Raw genomic sequence first — 19,946 nt, forward strand, 5'->3', positions numbered from 1 at the left:
CAAGGTTGGCAGGGTTGTTAAGGACACTACTGATACTATGCTGCTGCAACAGGATCTGGAAGGGTTGAGCAGATGGGCTGAGAGGTGGCAAATGAAGTTTAACATTGACAAATGTAAAGTACTACATATGGGAAACAGTAACCCCAGATCAACGTATCAACTCTGTGGTACTACGCTGACAGTGGTAGAGAATGAAAAGGACCTGGGGGTAATTGTGCAGGCAGATATGAAGTTCTCTGAGCAGTGCAGACGAGCTGCAAGAGTAGCTCATGGTGTCTTGTCAATGATATACAGGAATTTTTCTAGCAGGGACAGGGATGTGATTATTCCCAGGCCACACCTTGAGTACTGTATACAGGTCTGGAGGCCTCATTTCAAGAAGGATGTAGAGCTGCTGGAACGAGTACAGAGAAGGGCAACAAGATTAGTGAATGGAACAAAGGGTTGCTCTTACGAAGAAAGGCTTAAGTTTTGCAAATTACAGAGCCTGGAGATTAGGCATCGGCGAGGTGATCTGATAGAGGTGTATAAGGCTTTGAATGGCTTGAGCATGCTCAATGCCGATGGGATTCTTCCTCTTGCTCAGAATAATCACCTGAGAGGGCATAAATTCAAATTGAGGAAGGACAGATGTCGGATAGATGTGCGGAAATTTGCCTTTAGCCAGCGGGCAGTTGGTTTGTGGAATAGACTCCCATCGCTTGTTGTTGAAGTTGATAGCCTAAACAAATTTAAGGCTCAGCTGGACAGGTATTTCGAGCGAACGGAGGGGTGATATGGGAGTAGTGGTTGTTTTTTTTTTTTTTGGCTGATGCTGAATAAGCTTGCTTTCTTGCATCATATGCCTCTACTACTGCTAATGCTAAAGAAAGCAAGCTTATACAGCATCAGCCAAGAAAAAAAAAAAAAAAAAAGAAGCTGATAGCTTTAATAAATTCAAAGAGAAACTTTTAGAGGGAATGGTTGTGTGAATTTTTTTTTTTTTTTGGCTGATGCTGTATAAGCTCATATGCTTGCTTTCTTGCATTATCTATTACTATTACTATTGCTATGTAACATTATCTACTACTATTGCTATGTAACATTATCTATTACTATTGCTATGTAACAGTTCAGTGTATGTGACAGTTTGGTGCATCACATTTTGCTGTGTAATTAGTTGGTGAAAAACAGTTCGTGGCTATGACAATTTGGTGAATACAACAATTCAGTGAATTCTGTGTGAAAATTCCTGTTTGACAAAGCAAGACCAAAAATACAAACTTTTATTATGCTGTGCTGTAAATGGTTAATATAGTGAACTTCTTGATATTTTTGATAGTGTGCTGTATACACCTTAATTTTTTAATGTGCATTCTCCCTTTTAGGGAAATCCTATAAAAAAAGTATCACAGACAGGTTAAAAATTGGGAAACAAGAATAAACTTTTTTACACTTTGCTTTTACATCTGTAGATTGTTCCAAAGACCAAAAGTAGAGATTGTTAATGGATACTGTCTAGTTAATGTGCATGTTCTAATGTTTGCTTTGCAACCTGCATTATACATTTTACTGAAAGCAGTTAATGGTAGGCTAATATGGTGGGTTAAAAGCAGGAATATTGAAAGAGAACAGGCAGGTAAGCTTCCCTGGGCATTATGTAAAGGGCCAGAATGGAGTTCAGGTGACCTACAGTGAAGAGCTGTCTTGCCCAGTGAGTCATTTTCCCTTGGGCCTGTGGTGGCTCTTGACTCCCCTTGATCAAGGATTGGTAAGCCAGAAGACACTTGGTTAGTGTAGAGGAAGGTAGATAAAAGGTGCTTATTTTTGCATTAAACAACTAAGGCCACAAGGTGTCTGTATATAATGGTTGTAAATTGTGTGATATTATGTTGTTGGCTTCCCTGCTTGATATATATAAAAAAAAAATAGTTTAGTTACCTGGTGGGGAGACCATGCACTGACCCATAAAAATTCCTTCCATCATGATAGGATTCAAACTGAGTCTTTTTTTATATGGCTAGAGCAGTTAACCTAATGACGATGCTGTCCAAGAGAATGTTAGTATGAAGAAGAGATATAAAGAAATTTAGAGTAGTTTTTTTCTTTTTAGGATCAAAATTTCTCTTGGTTTCTTGTTTATTTTATTGATTTTCTGGTCTCTCTGTGTTACACCGAAATGTCATATCCACCAGTTGTCTTTCACCAAATTGTCACATACATGGTTAGTTGTGAGTTATTTTTTTAAGTTCCTTGGTATATTAATTATGTGCAGGGTAGGGTAGTGAATTTTTTGCAGTGTGCAAAATATTTGCATCCTTCATGAATTTGCCTGTTTTGCTAAATTTCCACAAATTTTTTAATTAGGTTTTTTTATTTTATTTTTTATGCCTAAAGTTTTGGGACATCACAGGTTTTGTTTTGAATTTTTTTTAAACAAAAAACTGCATTTTTAAACAAGTGGATCATATTTGGGATCCAAGCACATGGCAGAATTTCCTTCATTGGTTATAAAAGTCAAAAATAAAATTGCACTTTAAAATGCAGTTTTTAATTTCTATACAAATTTTCAGATTTCCTTTTCTTTAGTAATTAGCTATTTTTGTAATTCAGAGTGTATATTGGTAAAGGATACAATCCAATTGCATATTTATTATTAATGGAAGAACTCTTCTTTGTAAAAAAATGTGAAATATTGTAGCAAGGAAAAAAAAATCCTGTCAGTGACAAAAATGATATTGTATTCAATATACTATATAATATATTGATGTCTGAAGATGATAACCTAAAATTTGAATGTGGTGCTAGGCACAAACTGTGAAGCAATTTAATACCACTGGAAACTTAATTCTTTTCTGGTTTTTCCATAAAGAATGATTTTTCAGTCTATAACAATAGCACTCAAAGTTCAAGCTCTGTATGATATCTATGTAGTTATTTCAAGTTTAATATCTAAGTTTTCTGATGGTATAAAGGTGGGCACAGTGATTAATGACAGTTATCAGGTTGTTTTACTTCAAAAAGATCTAGATGAACTAAGTGGATGGATTGAAAAATGGCAGGCTTAACAGTGATAAATTCGAGGTACTGCATTTGGATAGCAATAATCGCACAATATCATACCATTTGGGTGGTACCAAACTCAAGGTGGTGGAGTATGAAAAAGATCTGCAGAAAATTGTACATTCAGACAGAAAATTCTTTGAGCACTGCAGACTGTCTACTAGAAAAGCTCATGGTATATATATGAAACTTTACCAGAAGGATAAAAAGGTGATTATCCCAAATGCATTCCTTCTACTGCTAATATGGCTTCTGTCAGATGTCTACTAGCAGCAGAAGGTTAAATGTGAAATAAACATCATCTCCGCTGGAAATAATTTCTATGAAGTAAACAAATTGCATGGTTAATGATTTCTTGAGTTTAGTCTCTATCATATCTTTCCCAAAGCTAAAAATCAAGGAAGGAGGGCTATACCTAGGTTTATTCCTTCTTGGGACCTTAAAAAATGTAATATATCCTGAAACACATTTAAATGGGAGCACTATAGCCATTGAAAAATGCATGGCACTTCATAGGATTCTGGACCATTGTACCAGAAGAAAAGAGTATTCAAAACAGGTAGTGCTATAAGTGGGAGTTTACTCTATTCATTTTTTTGTATTGCTGTCTTATGAATTTATCTTCTCAATATTTAACACTATTATTATAACCATGTAATAAGAATGTTATTTAGTGTCCTGTAATAATTATGTTGCATTTTTGTGCTTCATTATTAGGTATAAAAAAATTGTAAATATAATGTAATATATAATAAAAATTGTAAATATAAATATAAAAGTTTATCAATAAAAATGAAATCCTATTTTAAAAAAAATGCATAATTAGTATTAAGGAACTATTTTTGCAGTTTGCTGTCCACAATACCTATGCTGCCCATGACTTTAGGCATTTTATTTGTGCAATATATATCTAAGTAATATATATATATACATGTATGTGTTATTATGACATGGAGAGAAGTCTTTATTATTAACTTAAATTTAAAAAAATAATGTTGATCCTATAGTGCTCTAATATCATGGATGGGTTAGTTGAAAGAAAAACCCCATGAATAGTGCTGTGGAACTAGTACACCAGAAGTTGTCAAAAAAAACTCCTGAATACTGGGATGAACTATATAAACCAAAACTTTTAAATAGACTACATTTAGTTGCTGAGTACTCCTGTCATACACACATTGAATTTTGAGAAAATTTCAAACTGTTTTATAGTGAGTGGTTCTGTAAATGTGATTTGTTTAAGTTTAAAATGAAATTTCTGATACAGGCTCTCTTGAGAGCTTTTGCTACTTGCATGTGGCTGAAGCTGCGTGTGAGCCCAAATTATATTCGTCATTAGTTGCTACCTGACTTATTTAAGTCACTTGCTAGTAATGATACACATTTCATTAGTGAATGTTATACAGGGTAATTACAAAGTAGCTGTAGAACAACAAACATTTATGACTTCATTTTTCACATGAATGGAAAACAAATGATGTGACAGTGAAGAGAAATACATTAACCCTTAACTGGGTACACCAGTGTTTTTGAGGATTGCACCTACACCCAGTAAAAGTACCCCCATTTAATCTTAAAAATCGACAAGAGATAATTCAAAATTGTTTAACTTTTTTGATGCAACCTTTGTTTTTAGTCTATTATGAACACAACTGTGAAAAATGTATTTTTTATATTAAAAACATTTTTAACTGTTTATTATAATACCCCCACTCAACAGCACTTTAGACTTGTGCCTTATACATTTTTATTTTTATCACTCATCTCCCTTATTTGTGAGTTTTTAATATTATCTCTCTTATTATCTTGACTGACTGTGAATAAAATATCAATAAAAAAAAGTGCTTCAACAGTTGGATGCTGGCCACACTTTTCCATGACATGGGGCCAAAAAGCATAAACCCAAAGCCAGCAGGCTTCAGTAACTGTACAAGTAAAGATGCTGCTAATTTTTAAGTTCTTGTTTTTCAGCACACACATATAATTATCAAGAATTCGATCCTTTAATTTTTCCTGCATTTATCCCTGAGATTTAATTTGATCCTGCATTTTTCCCCGAGATTTCTGGAATTTTCAGTGGAGAATTCAAAGAAAATACTTTTATTGAAAGATGTTAGGAATTTAAGCTGTTTGGACTGAGTAGATGAAGAGTGTGAAATGCCCAAAATCATGTGGGGTATCAAAGGTCCCAGGTTTAATTTAACTTGTAGCAGAATGTGTGTGTGGCTCCAGGTTAAGTGATGTTTAGTGCGGATGCTGAAGGTGATGTGACAGATCTCAACAAAATTCAGTTATATTTCATATTTCTGTTAAAATCTCACAGAAAGAAATCAAATGGAGTTATGTCTAGTGAACAAGGAGACGACTTAATGACCACAACTTGAAAGTGGACTGAATTTTTGAGACTTGCAGCTGTAATGGGTGGGGGGGGATGTGAGAAATAATCAAATTGTGTTATTGATCTGTAGTAATAAAGTTTTTGAACATATTCAGGTATATGACACCAATAATTATCCTTTCACTAAAAAATAAAAAAAACGTATAAATTTTTTTTTTCTGTATTTATAAATACAGGACTTTAGGACCGTGATGCAGGTATCTCAACCTTCAACCTATACACAGTAGTACTGTGTATGGTTTGAAGGTTGAGAAAATACTTGCAGATATGGAACTGAATTTCTGTAGGTTATAATTTTTAGGAAATACAAGGAATGATTGTTTCAAAAAACAGAAGTTTAAGGGATAAATAAAGAAGGCGAAAAGTTAGTTTGGTGAATTTTAACTGTGAATGGATGTTGACTGAAGTATATTTTCAGACTGGTTTGTAAGAAAGAAGTGGAATTACAGATGCTAATTCATAAGAACAGTATTTATAGAAAAGGCATATAGCAGAAACTGAATGATAAGGAGGAAAAACATTTGTGATGGGTGATTAATTAATCCAGTTGCCCTATTTTGTATTGAGTCTAGGAGTTTAAGAGAGGTTTCCATGGCAGGGTGGGTCTGTAATTTGTACAGAGCCATGAGTTGCTTGAAAGAAAAGGAACACCAAGAGAAAACCCATATTTTTCAATGCAAAGGAAACAATATTTGCAATATGTTTATATAGCAAAGAGAAGTTAGTCTTATCTCCAGTTAAGATATGTGATCTTGTCTAGGAATCTGAGTGTTGTTCATTAGCAATGAAGTTACTCTTTTTTTGTGATTTTTAGAAAGAATGAAGTTAAGTTTTCTTTTCTGCACTGGAGATTGGCATTAAAGGAAACAGCAGTCAGTGGATATTCTGGAATTTGTAGGTGTTTATGCAGAGCAGGATTTATCAAACTGGAAGACAGAATGTATGTACCATCATCAGCAAAACTATGCACAGGGTTTTCAGATGGTGGAAGAAGGTCATTAATATACAGTATACAGAAGGAAAAGAGTGGATGAAAAAATTGAGCTATGCAGAACTCCAGCATTAGTTGAAAAGTTAGAAGTAGAGTCATCTACTTTCACACACAATGAGTGGTCAGAGAGAAACTGGCTAACCAGTTGCAAAAAAAAAAAAAAAAAACAGAAGGCAGACCATAGGACAGAAGTTTGTTTAATTGTCAATATGGATTCTGTTGGTGTCAATCCACTGGAAATATCTTGGCTTATGTTACTCACCTTTAACAAATTTAATAAAATGTTTGGAGAAATGGAAATGTTTGCAAAATTTCTAAGACTTTTCATCATGTTTGGTGTAAAGGTTTAACCAGATGAATGTTTGCTTATCTGTAATTTAGAGCATTTTAGTTGTAGATGCCAATTAAGTATGTATTTCCAAACATTTGTGGTGGATATAGTTTATGGCTAGAATAGTATATGAACCTTTTTGACTTTAGGGATATGCCTGATTCCAGTATTATCCCAGAAGGGCAACCTGATTTAATATTTGCATTAGTAAAATGATGCAAGGAGGCAACTATTGGAGGTGGATAGGTGAAATGGAAAGGATTTTTTTTTTTTTGGTCGATGCTGTACAGTATAAGCTTTGCTTTCTTGCATCATTTACCACTATTAATGCTAATGCTACTGTTAAGGTTGATGTCGAATTATTATTGCAACTGTCTTGCACAGCATCAACCAAAAAAAAAAAAAAAAAAATCATATTTGCACATTCCTGATAATAATTTATTCCTTTTAATTTATTCAAAGTTGCCATGGAAACAGTTTAACATATTTTTGTACAGTATTGTATTGGTTGTTCAGATTCTTCAAATTCAAAAATAGCTGTTTCCAGAATTCCCATTTCTTTATAATAATGCATGCTAAACATATGCAAAATTTTCTAACATTGTAACTCTCATTTTTTGCTGACTATACCCTTCTTATCCATGGATGCAGTCATTTCAAACTTGTTAACTTGTCATAATTGTAGACCAGCTTATAACTTCCTTGCTTGCATTTGAATTTTGAGTATCATTGAAATTGGATATCACTCACAGTTTGGTAAAATTGTTTCACTAAGAAAATACACCACTGTTATTTATGTCATATTGCTCAGTACTGCTTTCATGAAGTTACTGTAGGGGACCCACCCACTACAGTACATCTCACAAGCTTGCTGAGTCAGTGACATCAGACTTACATTAATATACAAGTTTCAGATTTATTTCATTTGGTAGCCTATTTTAGATGTGGCACCCACATTTTCCAAACAGTTATGGAGGATGTAGTCTACAGTTAGGATAGTATGTAGACCTTTTCAGACTTCAGTGATATGCCTGTTTCACACGTTCCCTTGTTTTGTTGCTCACAGTAGGTCTAACGACGTTTTTTATCATGCATCACAAAACACCTAGTTTGTATAAGGATTCCTCTTGTAATGCTCAAAAAACCTTCATTGCACCTGCTTTGCTAATTTACTTCACTTGACATATATGGTTCTTTCTGTACTCCAGTGAAATCCACACCATTTGTTTTTCGTACAGCAGTTTCTCTGGTCGACACAGACATTGCAGTAAACCAATCAAACCATACATTCCTCTACATTGTCACATCATTTGTATTTCATCTTTTCTTAATGAATTGCAATGGTTATTGTATGTACTCTTAAAAAATATATTAAAATTTTAAAAACAGGCTATGTGTTTCGCATATTTCATTTAAAAAAAAATGAATAATAATTTTGCTAAAAATTACTAAAAAGGTATTAGATATAAAATAGAAGTCTCTTCCAATTTAAAAGACCATTAAGTGTGTAAAATTTCAAACTGCACATTCATCGATGTAGAGCTGCTGGAACGAGTACAGAGAAGAGCAACAAGACTAATGAATGGAATAAAGGGTTGCTTTTACGAAGAAAGGCTTAAGTTTTGCAAATCACAGTGTCTGGAGACTAGGCACCTGTGAGGTGATTTGATTGAGGTGTATAAAGGCTTGAATGGTTCGAGCATGCTCAATGCTGATGGGATTCTTGCTTGGAATAATCGCCTGAGAGGGCATAAATTCAAATTGAGGAAAGACAATTGTAGGATAGATGTGCGGAAGTTTGCTTTTAGCCAGCGGGTGGTTGATTGCTGGAACAAACTTTTATCTGTTGTAGAAGTTGGTAGCCTAAGTAGATTCAAGGCAGAACTAGACAAACATTTGCAGCAAGTGGATGTGTGAAATGAGGTTTTTTTTTTTTTTTTTGCTGATGCTATATAAGCTTGCTTTCTTGCATCATGTGCCTTTACTAATGCTAATATTTCTGCTTATTATACATATAAATATTATTAAAAAAAAAAAAACTTGTTATATCCAGTACTATTAGTTACTTTTGTTTTCAGGCTTATTTCAAATTTTCCTTCACAGTGAACAAAGTTTGAAATTACATATGTTTCTTCCTGCAGAGCAGCAGCCATTTTGAAAGAATACAGAGTTTTGTGTTATTGTCTTTATGCTCTGAAAACAAATTTTTCCGAAACTAGGGGAAGTCTTGTCTAACCAGTTTTATTGGAAACTATGATGTGGTCACAAAGGAAATGGATGCAAAAAATAATTTTGATATCATATACTTGGATTTCAGGAAATCTTTTGATACTATTGCACATGTAACGTTGCTGTACAAATTGGAGCAGTAAAGGGCAAGTTGTTGCTATGGTTAAAGGGATGGTTGAGTGGTAATCAATGGACACTGCTCTTCGTGGACTAATGTTGTTAGTGGTGTTCCTCAGGGTTCAGTGTTGGGCCCATTGTTGTTTTGTATATTTATCAACGATATTAATGAAGGTATATCAAGCCTTAATGCCAAAGCTTACAGATGATACAAAGGTTGGCAGAGTTGTTAATAACAGTAAGTTGCTGCAACAGGATTTGGAAAAGATGGGCTGAGAAGTGGCAACTGAAGTTTAACATTGACAAATGCAAAGTACTGCATATGGGTAGCAGCAACCCCCAGAGAAATGTACCAAATGGGTGGTCTTACACTCAGGTTAGTGGAGAATGGTCAGGCCACACCTTGAATACTACATACAGATCTGGAAGCCTCATTTTAAAAAGGATGTAGAGTTGCTAGAAGTACAGAGAAGGGCAACAAGACTAGTAAGGGGAACAAAGGGGTGCTCTTACGATGATGATTTGGTTTTTAATGGCATATTGGCAGCTGTGGCCATAATGTGCCAAATCAAGTGCCCTTACGAAGAAAGGCTTAAATTCTGCAAATTGCAGAATCTGGAGACTAGGCACCTGCGAGGTGATCTGATTGAGGTGTATAAGGCTTTGAATGGATTGAGCAGGCTCAGTGCTGATGGGATTCTTGCTCAGCTTACAAACCTGAGGGGACATAAATTGAGGAAGGACAGTTGTCAGAACAGATGTGCAGAAATTTGCCTTTAGCCAGCAAGTAGTGGATTGCTGGAACAAACTTCCGTCTGTCGTTGTGGAAGTTGATAGCTTAAATAAATTCAAGGAAGAACTGGACAAACGTTTTAAGCAAATGGGTGAAATGGGAAGATTTTTTTTTGGCTGGTGCTGTATAAGTTTGCTTTCTTGCATCATATGGCTCTACTAATGCTAATTATAGAAGCCAGTGCAGAAGCACAGCACTTGTAGATGTATCTATAGAAAAGGCATGCTGCAGAAACAATGGCTATGAGACAGAATGGAAAGACTTTGTTAGAGATGAGTCATTAATTAACCTAATCTATGACCTATTCTGATCAGATGGACAAGTGTGGCTGTAGCAGATGCCTGCACTGTTGGGTCAATGCTAATACTGCAGTGCAGTTTGGAAGAGGTAGGGTTATGATGTGGCCTAGCATCTTTGGTAGTGTGGAAAACTATGGATGTTGATGCCTAACTTTTAACAATTCCATGCTCCCGACGATATGGCAGTTCTTTGGTACAGACTGTTTGTTTCAACAGGATAATGTTCCATACCATATCACTGGTGCTATTCAGGAATGATTCATTGATTCATATGTACAAAAATTAGAATGACCAGTACCAGATCCCAATTTGAATTCTGTGGGAACAAACTGGTATGCAAGGTGAGAACCAGAACAAACAATCCACATTGGTAGCTCAATTGGCCACTGCAGGAGAAATATACCTGCTGCAGTCTATTGTTCATTGGTGGTAAGTCTACCCAGAACAGGGAACCCTGTCACAGTAGCTAAAGGAGAGGGACCAACATGCTATTGAAGTGAGTGGCAACAATGCCCATGTAAAACCAACATACCAGATACTTTGGGGGGGATAGCATTCATCTCTATATTCTGATGGGTGCCTTTAACAAATAAGGTGGCAATGTCCACCAAAGTGGCCTGTCTGGAAGCAAAGTGCAGGTTATTTAACTTCTTAGAAGTGATATTTATTTGCAGTGTAAAACTAAGTCAACTTGCAGTTACATCACAATTTGAGATTGTCTTCTAAAAGGACTTTCAATATTAGTATTTTTTTTTCCCTATAGGTTATAGCTTACAAAAAGCATACTCCGGTAGATTGCTAACCAACTTGCTAATTAACTGTATTCTCTATTTTATGTGAATATCTGTTGTGTACATACGTACACACACATATATGCATATCACAAGGGAGTGCTGAAAAATTTTCAGCCTGACCTACTTCCATTTTTTTTTTTTTTTTTGACAAATGGGTGTCAACACGAAAGAGCATATCTTTTTTTATATTAAATAGCCAATTTTTCAAAAAAAAAACAACCAATCCATTTGTATTTTTACAGGTTGAAGGAAGGATGTCAGCCTAAAACATCACGTTCAGCAAAACCGAAGGTAGAGCAATTATGAAATTTTCTACAGGGAAAAACAAAATAAATTCATGCTGCTATGTTAGTAACAGTAGAATAGCATCCATACTTTTCAACCAAAAAAGCTGGTTTTTTTTTTTTTTTTTTTTTTGACACTGAGGACAGGAAGACCTGTTTCTCCAATAGTGCCTGAAAATATTGATGCCATTCACACCATGATGCAATCTGATAAATTTCTGCTAAATAGATATCTGAAACTCTAGCCACATCCAGGGAACATGTTTATGTTATTCATGACACCTTGACATGTGGAAGCTGTCTGCCAAATGCTGATCAAACTTGACAGCACATCCTGTCTTCAACTGCAATTCTTCACCATTTTGAGCAAGGTGCCAATGAATTTTTGGTGCTGATTGTGACCTTGGATGGAACTTGGTTCCATCCAAGGTCACAAGGTGCTAAATACAATTTAAGATTTTATTCATGATTTATTGTAAAATCCTCTGACCTGGTGGTCATGTTGTGGTATGAACAAGATTTTATTTATCATTTTTGGACAAACTCAAGGAACAATTGAAGGCCAAATGCAGTAGAAAGTTCACTGGGGGAGTGCTGTTTTTGCAGGACAATGTTCTAGCACACAGCACATCAAACATCTGCCCCATATTCGTCAGATCTTGCACCTTCAGACTACCTCTTCTCCAAGTTATTTTATTTTTTTTTTGTCCTTGCCTTTTCCTATTATTATATGGGGTCAGAGTTTTTATTGTTTTAGCATGCAATTTTTACGGCCGGATGCCCTTCCTGCCGCCAACGCCTTTATTCGGGCTGAGGATATGCGGTGGTCATTTTGAATTTCTGCATCCTCCGTATTTGGTGGTCACAGGCTCGAACCCCGGTCTAATCAAGAAGTATGCGCTATGCACTACTGCTCCTGCCCACGGAGGCACCCACTACCTCTTCTCAAATATCAAAAATATATTTACCAGGTATCAAATTTGCATCAAATAATGTCATATGAGCAACAGAAGCCCTGTTTGGGGAACAATCATTGTTTCTATTTGAGAGGTTTACAAATGCTGAAACATACTGTATATATAATTGTATTATCTTGTTTCTTTCTATTATAGCATGACAACTTATTAGCACTCCCTTGAGTGGTGTGTATGTGTATATATAGGGTGTTTCAAAAGTGATGGTCAATAATTTAAAGGTGAACTGTACAGACTACAATATGCAAAAAAATGTCTAGCAAATGAGATAATGCACATTTCTAGTGGGGATCCACCACTGACAAGGTGAACTGTACAGAATTGTGGGATTCACCGACTTGTTTGTGTAGGTCAGGTTAGGTTATGCTCTTTCTCTCCCCTCTCTCAATGCTCTGAGACGTAGCAGGTTTACTAGTACTTGTCAAAGGATAGTCAACGTGGAAGGAGGTTACAGCAACGGAGAGTATGCGGACATGCACTTCATGTATGGTAAAGCCAACAGCAGTGCACTCGAGGCTGCACGTTTGTACCAAGAAGCATTTTCCCCGCCGAAGGCAGCCCAACAGCTGCAAATTCATCAGGGCACATCAATGCCTTAGAGAACACGGGCACTTTGCACATGGAGTACGAGCAGGTAGGCCCAGAAGCATAACACTTGATGTTGAGGAAAGGGTGTTAGAAAGAATAGAACAAAATCCAGGAATTTTGACAAGGAGGGTTGCTCTACAAGAGCGTGTACCGAGTCATAGCAGTGTGTGGCAAATTTTACATTGTGTGGCGCATGTACAAGGTCTCAGCAATACAGACTACCCTCCCAGAGTGAACTTTTGCCTGTGGATGCAACGTGTCCTGAACTGCCAATTTTTAAACATTTTGTTCACTAGTGAAGCTGGATTTACTTGTGATGGCATTTTTAATTTTCATAACTGTCACGTTTGGTTCGACGAAAATCCTAATGCAATTCACGAGTCATGACATCAGCAATGTAATGTCTGGGCAGGACCACCAGGAGACCGGCTAATTGGACCACACTTTCTGCCAAACAGGCAAGCTGTGCCCTTCAGTTCCTGCAGAATGTTCTTCCAGACCTCGTTGATGATAATAATGTTCCACTTCTGCAATGCCAGAACACGTGGTTTATGCATGATGGTGCACCGGCACATTTTGCTCGAGTTGTGACTCAGTATCTAACTGGAAGGGATGGTCAACGGTGGATAGGTTGTTGTTATTTGGTTTTTAGGAGCATTAGCAACTAAGGCGATATTGCTCTGGGGATATGCGGTGGTCATTCTCTGACCTTTCCGCATCCTCCGTATTTGGTGGTCACGGGCTCGAACCCCAGTCTAATCAAGAAGTGTGTGCTACGCACTGCCACTCCTGCCCACCTAGTGGATAGGTAGAGGCAGGCTTGTAATGTGGCCTCCAGATCACCAGACTTGAATCCTATGGAATTTTGTATCTGGGATCATGTAAAAAGCTTGGTGTACACATCTGACATCAACGCAGTTGAGGAATTGCAGCGTTGTGTTGAAGGAGCCTTTCAGCAAATCAGAAATGCCCGAGAGAATTCGCAACTCAATGCAGAGAAGACTACAAAGCTGTGTACGGATGCAAGGACAGCATTTTGAACACCTTTTGTAACACTGTAAAATCCTGTGTGTTGAAACCAAAAATTAAAAATGTATTATCTTACATTTAATAAAACCATCCTTAGCAAAGGATTCACAGCTTTTTGCTAAACTAGTGCTCCTATAGTCAGTGGTAGATCTTAACAGAAAATGTGCATTATCCTGAAAACAGTTCATTTGTGGCCCGATGTTCATTGGGACTTTTTTTGCTTATTTTAGTTTGTACTTTTCACTTTTAAATTATTGACCATTTTTGAAAAACCCTCTGTATATATGTGTGTGTGTGTGTGTGTAGAATAATTTTTTTTTGTTGGAAATTAAGACAATATTCATGTTCTTGCGATAATTTTAACCACTGATTAAATTGTCATTTTTCATTAACTTGTATTTCCAGTTATTTCAGAGAATAGATTGCTATGTGGTTTATTATAATAATTATATGTACAAATGTACTTTTAATGGTTTTCATTATTATGACTTTTTTAGTTTTGCTCTCCATGCTGTTTTTAGTAAACTGCATTGTTGTTGCTTATGCTGTAACTATCTATGTTTGCCCAATAAAGCATCTGTTATAAAAATTACAATGCTTTTGAATCATTTCCTTTCATTATTTATTACAGAGTAAAATCTAGCACTTGACTATCCTGAGTTCTTTAAAATCTGACAGATTCTACAAAAAACCCACCAACATTTTACAATCCAGAAACATTAAGTCCTTAAGTATCCATAAGGTAGTCATTATAGATGTTTACAGATGAAACAGCTGTTTGTGATTAATATTTGTTGAAATGTGCTATTTTAATTAAACAGCTCAACTTAAAGCTCTGGAAAATCATAAAATTGGCACCTCCAATTCCCAAGGATGCTGGATTTTTAAAGAATTCACTGTACAGTAGTCCCTAGTTAATCCTTTTCAGGATTAACTAGGGACTACTTTGAAAAGGACCATCAAAATAATGGTTGATTAATAACCATTCTCTATTGAACAGAAGAGGAGCAACATATATGCTTGTGCTGCAACAAACCAATGACTGCAAAGCCTCCAATCAGAGGCTTTGTGATAACATCTCAGAATGTGTAGGGTGTATTCGTCAGGCCAACTTTGTCCACTCTGCTGTTATTGAGCACTATTGGTGCGAACAGAACAAGAATTGTAATCCATGTTATTATTATTTTTTTTAAGTACTAAACTTACTACCAGTAGATTTTTTCCACATTTATACAAATTCCAGTATGTGTGTTTAACTACAAAAATAAATCTCAGTAATTTTATTTTATTAAAAGGGTTGTACATATAAAAATGTAATAGCATAATGTACATTTTCAAATTTCAAAGGAAATATTAAACATCTGGCATAAATTTTTTTTTTTTTTTTTTTTAAAATATACATAGTTGGAGTTCTCAGTAACAATATAGTACTTTCTACAGATATCAGCAGTATTTACAGATGGATAATATAGTACAAATAGATACTACAAAATAATCTTAAATACATTGTTTTTACTCAGAACTTGGTAACGTTTATCCAGTTTCTAAAACAAACTGGAGCAAAGTGTTTGAAACTACAGCCTATTACCCACTCAATGGAAAATGAGTACCTACATGTATAGTTACTCATAACTGATTATTGTAAGGATTCAGATGTGAGCAAGTTTGGAAATTAAACATTAAAGGTCAAGTCCCTCAAATGAGTGTAGAAGGTTTCAACATATATATTATAATTAGTACTACTCCTTTTATACACATTAAAACATTTACATTAATATTATTAAATACAGTTTAAAATTTTATAATAAAATACAAAATGCATGAAAAGGCCAAGATCTGTTAAATTTCAAGTTATTCTTTCTCTCTCTCTCTCTTAAATCAGTTTATTAGAGAAATGATTTTTTATTTATTATTATTATTTTTTTTTTATGGGACCTGATTTCTTCATTGTTGACAAAACTTCAGGTTGCACAGTTTGCATTTTGTACATCAGAAATGTGTTCTTTCATATTATTTTTTGTCACGTTAGATTCTATGCTGTGTGTAGTTTTACCACTGCAGTCTGTCAGTTGAGTTGTTTTAATGCTGTTGTCATTTTCTTTCACAAGAGATGATGTATAGCTGTTTGTCTTATTAGTTAGCAAACAGCTGTCAGGCTGTTCTAAGTCTATTGAATTTTTAGAACTGAATAATTGTAAGTCTGAAGTTGCTTTCACATCAGTAACTGTAATATTTATTTGTTTATCAAAAGAATATGTAGAATTACTGTCTTCTAATTGAGATACTCTAAGAATGTTGCTTTCAGTTTCAAATACAGATGGCATCATATACTTACTCACATCTATTTGATTTAATGTACTGATTTCAGACTGAAAATTGGTATCATTGCCTCTATTCTCTACTTCTGAAGTTTTGCTCATTTCACTTCCACCACTAAGTAGTATATTTATCTCCTTTTGTTCTTGAAGGGGCAAGCTATTATTTGTTTCTGTCTCATCATTCAAGTTGGTCATAGGCTGTACAGCTTTATCACAGTCTCTAAAGTAAGTAATTTTTTGATCTTCAGGATTTGACGTCACAAGTGGAAAGTTTTTCTCTTCACTCTTGTTTAGACTAGTTTTATTATCATCTGGTGTTTCAATTTGTTCTTTTTGTATTATATCAGTGGGTCCTTGCTGTACATGATTAGAAATATTATCTGGTGTTTTGTTTTGTTCTTTTTGAATGTTATTGGTAGGATCTTGCTGTATGTGATTAGAAATACTATTTTCTGTAGCTCTCTCCGTACATATTTCTGGCTCTGATAGAGAGGTATAAAGGCGTTTTGATTTTATGGACAGATTTTCTTTGCTACAGCCCTCATCATTATAGTTAGTGTCCTTCATACTTTTCTCTTCCATGTTAGATGGCATACTGTCATGTTCAGTTGAACCACCAATTATTAGTTGATTTCTTTGTGTAGAATTTGTTGTATTGTCAATATTTGGAAATATATCACAGCTTTCACTCATTGATGATGAAGGTGGTATACATGATTTGACTAATTCTTCAAGTTGTGTCAAAGATTGACTTCTGCCTGGTAGTATTCTTTTCTGATTATTTTCTATGGGTTTCTCATATGTTGCTTGACTAGAATTTTTCTCACTGTTTTGGTTATGTGGGTCCAATAAATCACGATCGTCAGATTGTGGCTCTTCTGTAAAGATAAAACAACACATTTCTTCAGTGATTAAAGTAATAAGCAGTTTCTTTTGTTTTACAATAAAGTTTTAGATGTTAAATATTTCTGTGAAAAACAATACTAGTAACAAAGATCAAACTTGTTAAACTACAATGTTTTTTTTAAAAATACAATAGAAGTCTAATAATGTGGCATCCATGGCACTACAAATTTGTTGGATTATCAGATAACAGAGATTCTTATACATTTATCTAAAAGCAAATATAAAGTCCTCAAGTAATCCAAAATTTTTGGTGTCTGTATGTTGTTTATTTTATATAATAATATAAATATAAAAATACATAAAACTGTAATGTTCAGAGATAAAATTAATAACCAAAACTCATAATTAAAAGAGAAAATTTTAGTTCCGTTTAATGTTCTTTAATGTCATGCAGGAGAATCTACATTAAACTCAGTCAGGACAACAGTGACTCTGTCTGATTGCGTATACTACAGTCCTGTCGGGAAATTTTCCTGAAGCATACATTCAAGGGCAAATTGAATATGACTATAATATGACTGAGTGGTATGCTGATAATTAAACTGAACTAAAATTTTAAAAGATAAATTTTATTTATTTTATTAATTTTTATCCTTTATGCAAAATCAACTATTAGAAATTTAAATTGAAGGCTAACAATTTATCTAATCTTTCCTTAAATTTATTCAAACTACCTACTTTCAACAACACCAGATGGAATTTTGTTCTGAAAATCAATTACTGAAAGTGAATTGCTGCACATCTGCCTTGCAACCATCCTTTCCCAACTTAAATATATATTCTCTTATGTTTATCATCCAATATGAGAAAGAATAAGGATGCCAACTGCATTTAATCCATTTAAAGCTTTAAATGCTTCAATGAGGTCACATTACAGGTGTCTAGTTTCCAGACACTAATTTATAGAGCTCAAGTCTTTCTTGGTTTACCCTTTTGTGCCCCCTGACTAATTTTGTTGCTTTTCTTTCCAGCCTTTTCAATAGGTCATCAAAATGAAGCTTTCAAACCTGTATTTACTACCCAAGATGCAGCCTAACCTTTACTTTATACATTGGGACAATCACCTCTTTGTTCCTGTTGGCAAAGTTCTTGTATATCACTGACAGTGATATGCAGGATTTGGTATGTTATTCTAGATGCATTTGATATGTTATTCTAGAATTACAGCTTCCCATGTAGTATTTTATATTTATCAATGTTAAACCCCAATTGCCGCTTCTCAGTCCATTGGCCTAATTTTTATAGCTTATATTGCAGTAGCATGCCTTGATTCTTGTCATTAACCACCCTGCTAACCTTTGCATCATGTGCCGATTTAAGACAATAAGCTTCATGTACCTTCATCAATATCATTAATAAATACTGAAAATAGTAAGGATCCCAAGCACTGAAATCTGGCAGATTCTACTAATAACATTAGTCCAAGAAGCTTTCCAGTGGTGATAACAAACATTAGCAAAGGCACATGATGCAAGAAAAATCTTATATAGCATCAGCAAAAAAAAACAAAAAAAAAACACCTCATTTCACCCATCCACTCGCTCCAAATGTTTGTTTAGTTCTGCCTTAAATCTATTTAAGCTATCAACTTCTACAACAGATGGAAGTTTGTTCCAACAATCAATCACCTGTTGGCTAAAGGCAAACTTCCGCACATATATCCTACAACTGTCTTTCCTCAATTTGAATTTATGCCCTTTAAGGCGATTATTCTCAGCAAGAGGAAGGAATCCCATCAGCATTGAGTATGCTCAAACCATTCAAGCCTTTATACACCTCAATCAGATCACCTCGCAGGTGCCTAGTCTCCAGACACCGTAATTTGCAAAACTTAAGCCTTTCTTCATAAGAGCAACCCTTTTTTCCATTCACTAATCTTGTTGTCCTTCTCTGTACTCATTTCAGCAGCTCTACATCCTTCTTAAAATGAGGCCTCCAAACCTGTATACAGTATTTAAAGCCTGACCATTGCCTTATACAAGGATATAATCACCTCCTTACCCCTGTTAGAAAACTTTCTGTATATCATTGACAAGACACCATGAGCTACTCTTACAGACTGTCTGCACTGCTCATAAAACTTCACATCTGCCTGCACAATTACCCCGGGTCCTTTTCATTCTCTACCAATGTCAGTGTAATACCACACAGGTTGATACGTTACTCTGGGGTTACTGTTTCCCATATGCAGTACTTTAAATTTGTCAATGTTAAACTTTAGTTGCCACCTCTCAGCCCATCTGCTCAACTTTTCTAGATGCTGTTGCAGCAGCGTACTGTCATTAGTGTCATTAACAACTCTGCCGACCTCCGTATCATCTGCAAACTTGGACATTAAGCCTGATATACCATCATCAATATCATTAATAAATACAGAAAACAAGAATGGACCCAACACTGAACCCTGGGGGGTCTCCACTAATAACATTAGTCCACGAAGAGCAGTGTCCATTGATTACTACTCTGTCTTCTCTCACTCAACCATCCCTTTATCCATAGCAGCAATTTGCCTCCAATGCCACACTGCTCCAATTTGTGCAACGGGCTTCCATGTGCAACAGTATTAAAAGCCTTTCTAAGATCCAAATATATGATATCAAAATTAATCTTTGCATCCAGTTCCTTTGTGACTACATCAGTTTCCACTCAAACTGGTCAGACTTCCCCTTAACAAACCCGTGCTGTGTCCGAGCTATAACTGAAGTCTTGTCTAGATGATCCTGCAGTTCTTTAACCAGTGCCTCCATTAATTTCCCTGGAACAGAAGTTAAACTAACAAGTCTGTAATCACTTGTGTTGCCCTTTGATCCTCCTTTGTGAATTGGGATCACATTTGCACATCTCCAGTCCATG

The 19,946-nt window shown here is 35.3% G+C and overlaps 1 protein-coding gene across 1 annotated transcript in view; it reads right to left on the minus strand.

The window, feature by feature from the left end:
* Positions 1-15,804: 15,804 nt before the first annotated feature.
* Positions 15,805-19,946, minus strand: part of LOC150087390 (uncharacterized) — a 208,233-nt gene continuing 204,091 nt past the window's right edge. The window contains exon 16 of the mRNA XM_090372039.1: positions 15,805-17,065. Coding sequence (XP_090228165.1) covers positions 15,831-17,065 — 1,235 coding nt within the window. The 3' untranslated portion in view covers positions 15,805-15,830. The remainder of the gene's footprint in view (positions 17,066-19,946) is intronic.

Source organism: Mastigoproctus giganteus, chromosome 4, assembly GCF_048544385.1.
Source record: "Mastigoproctus giganteus isolate SK-2022 chromosome 4, ASM4854438v1, whole genome shotgun sequence".
In the NCBI taxonomy this organism is placed as follows: Eukaryota; Metazoa; Arthropoda; class Arachnida; order Uropygi; family Thelyphonidae; genus Mastigoproctus; species Mastigoproctus giganteus.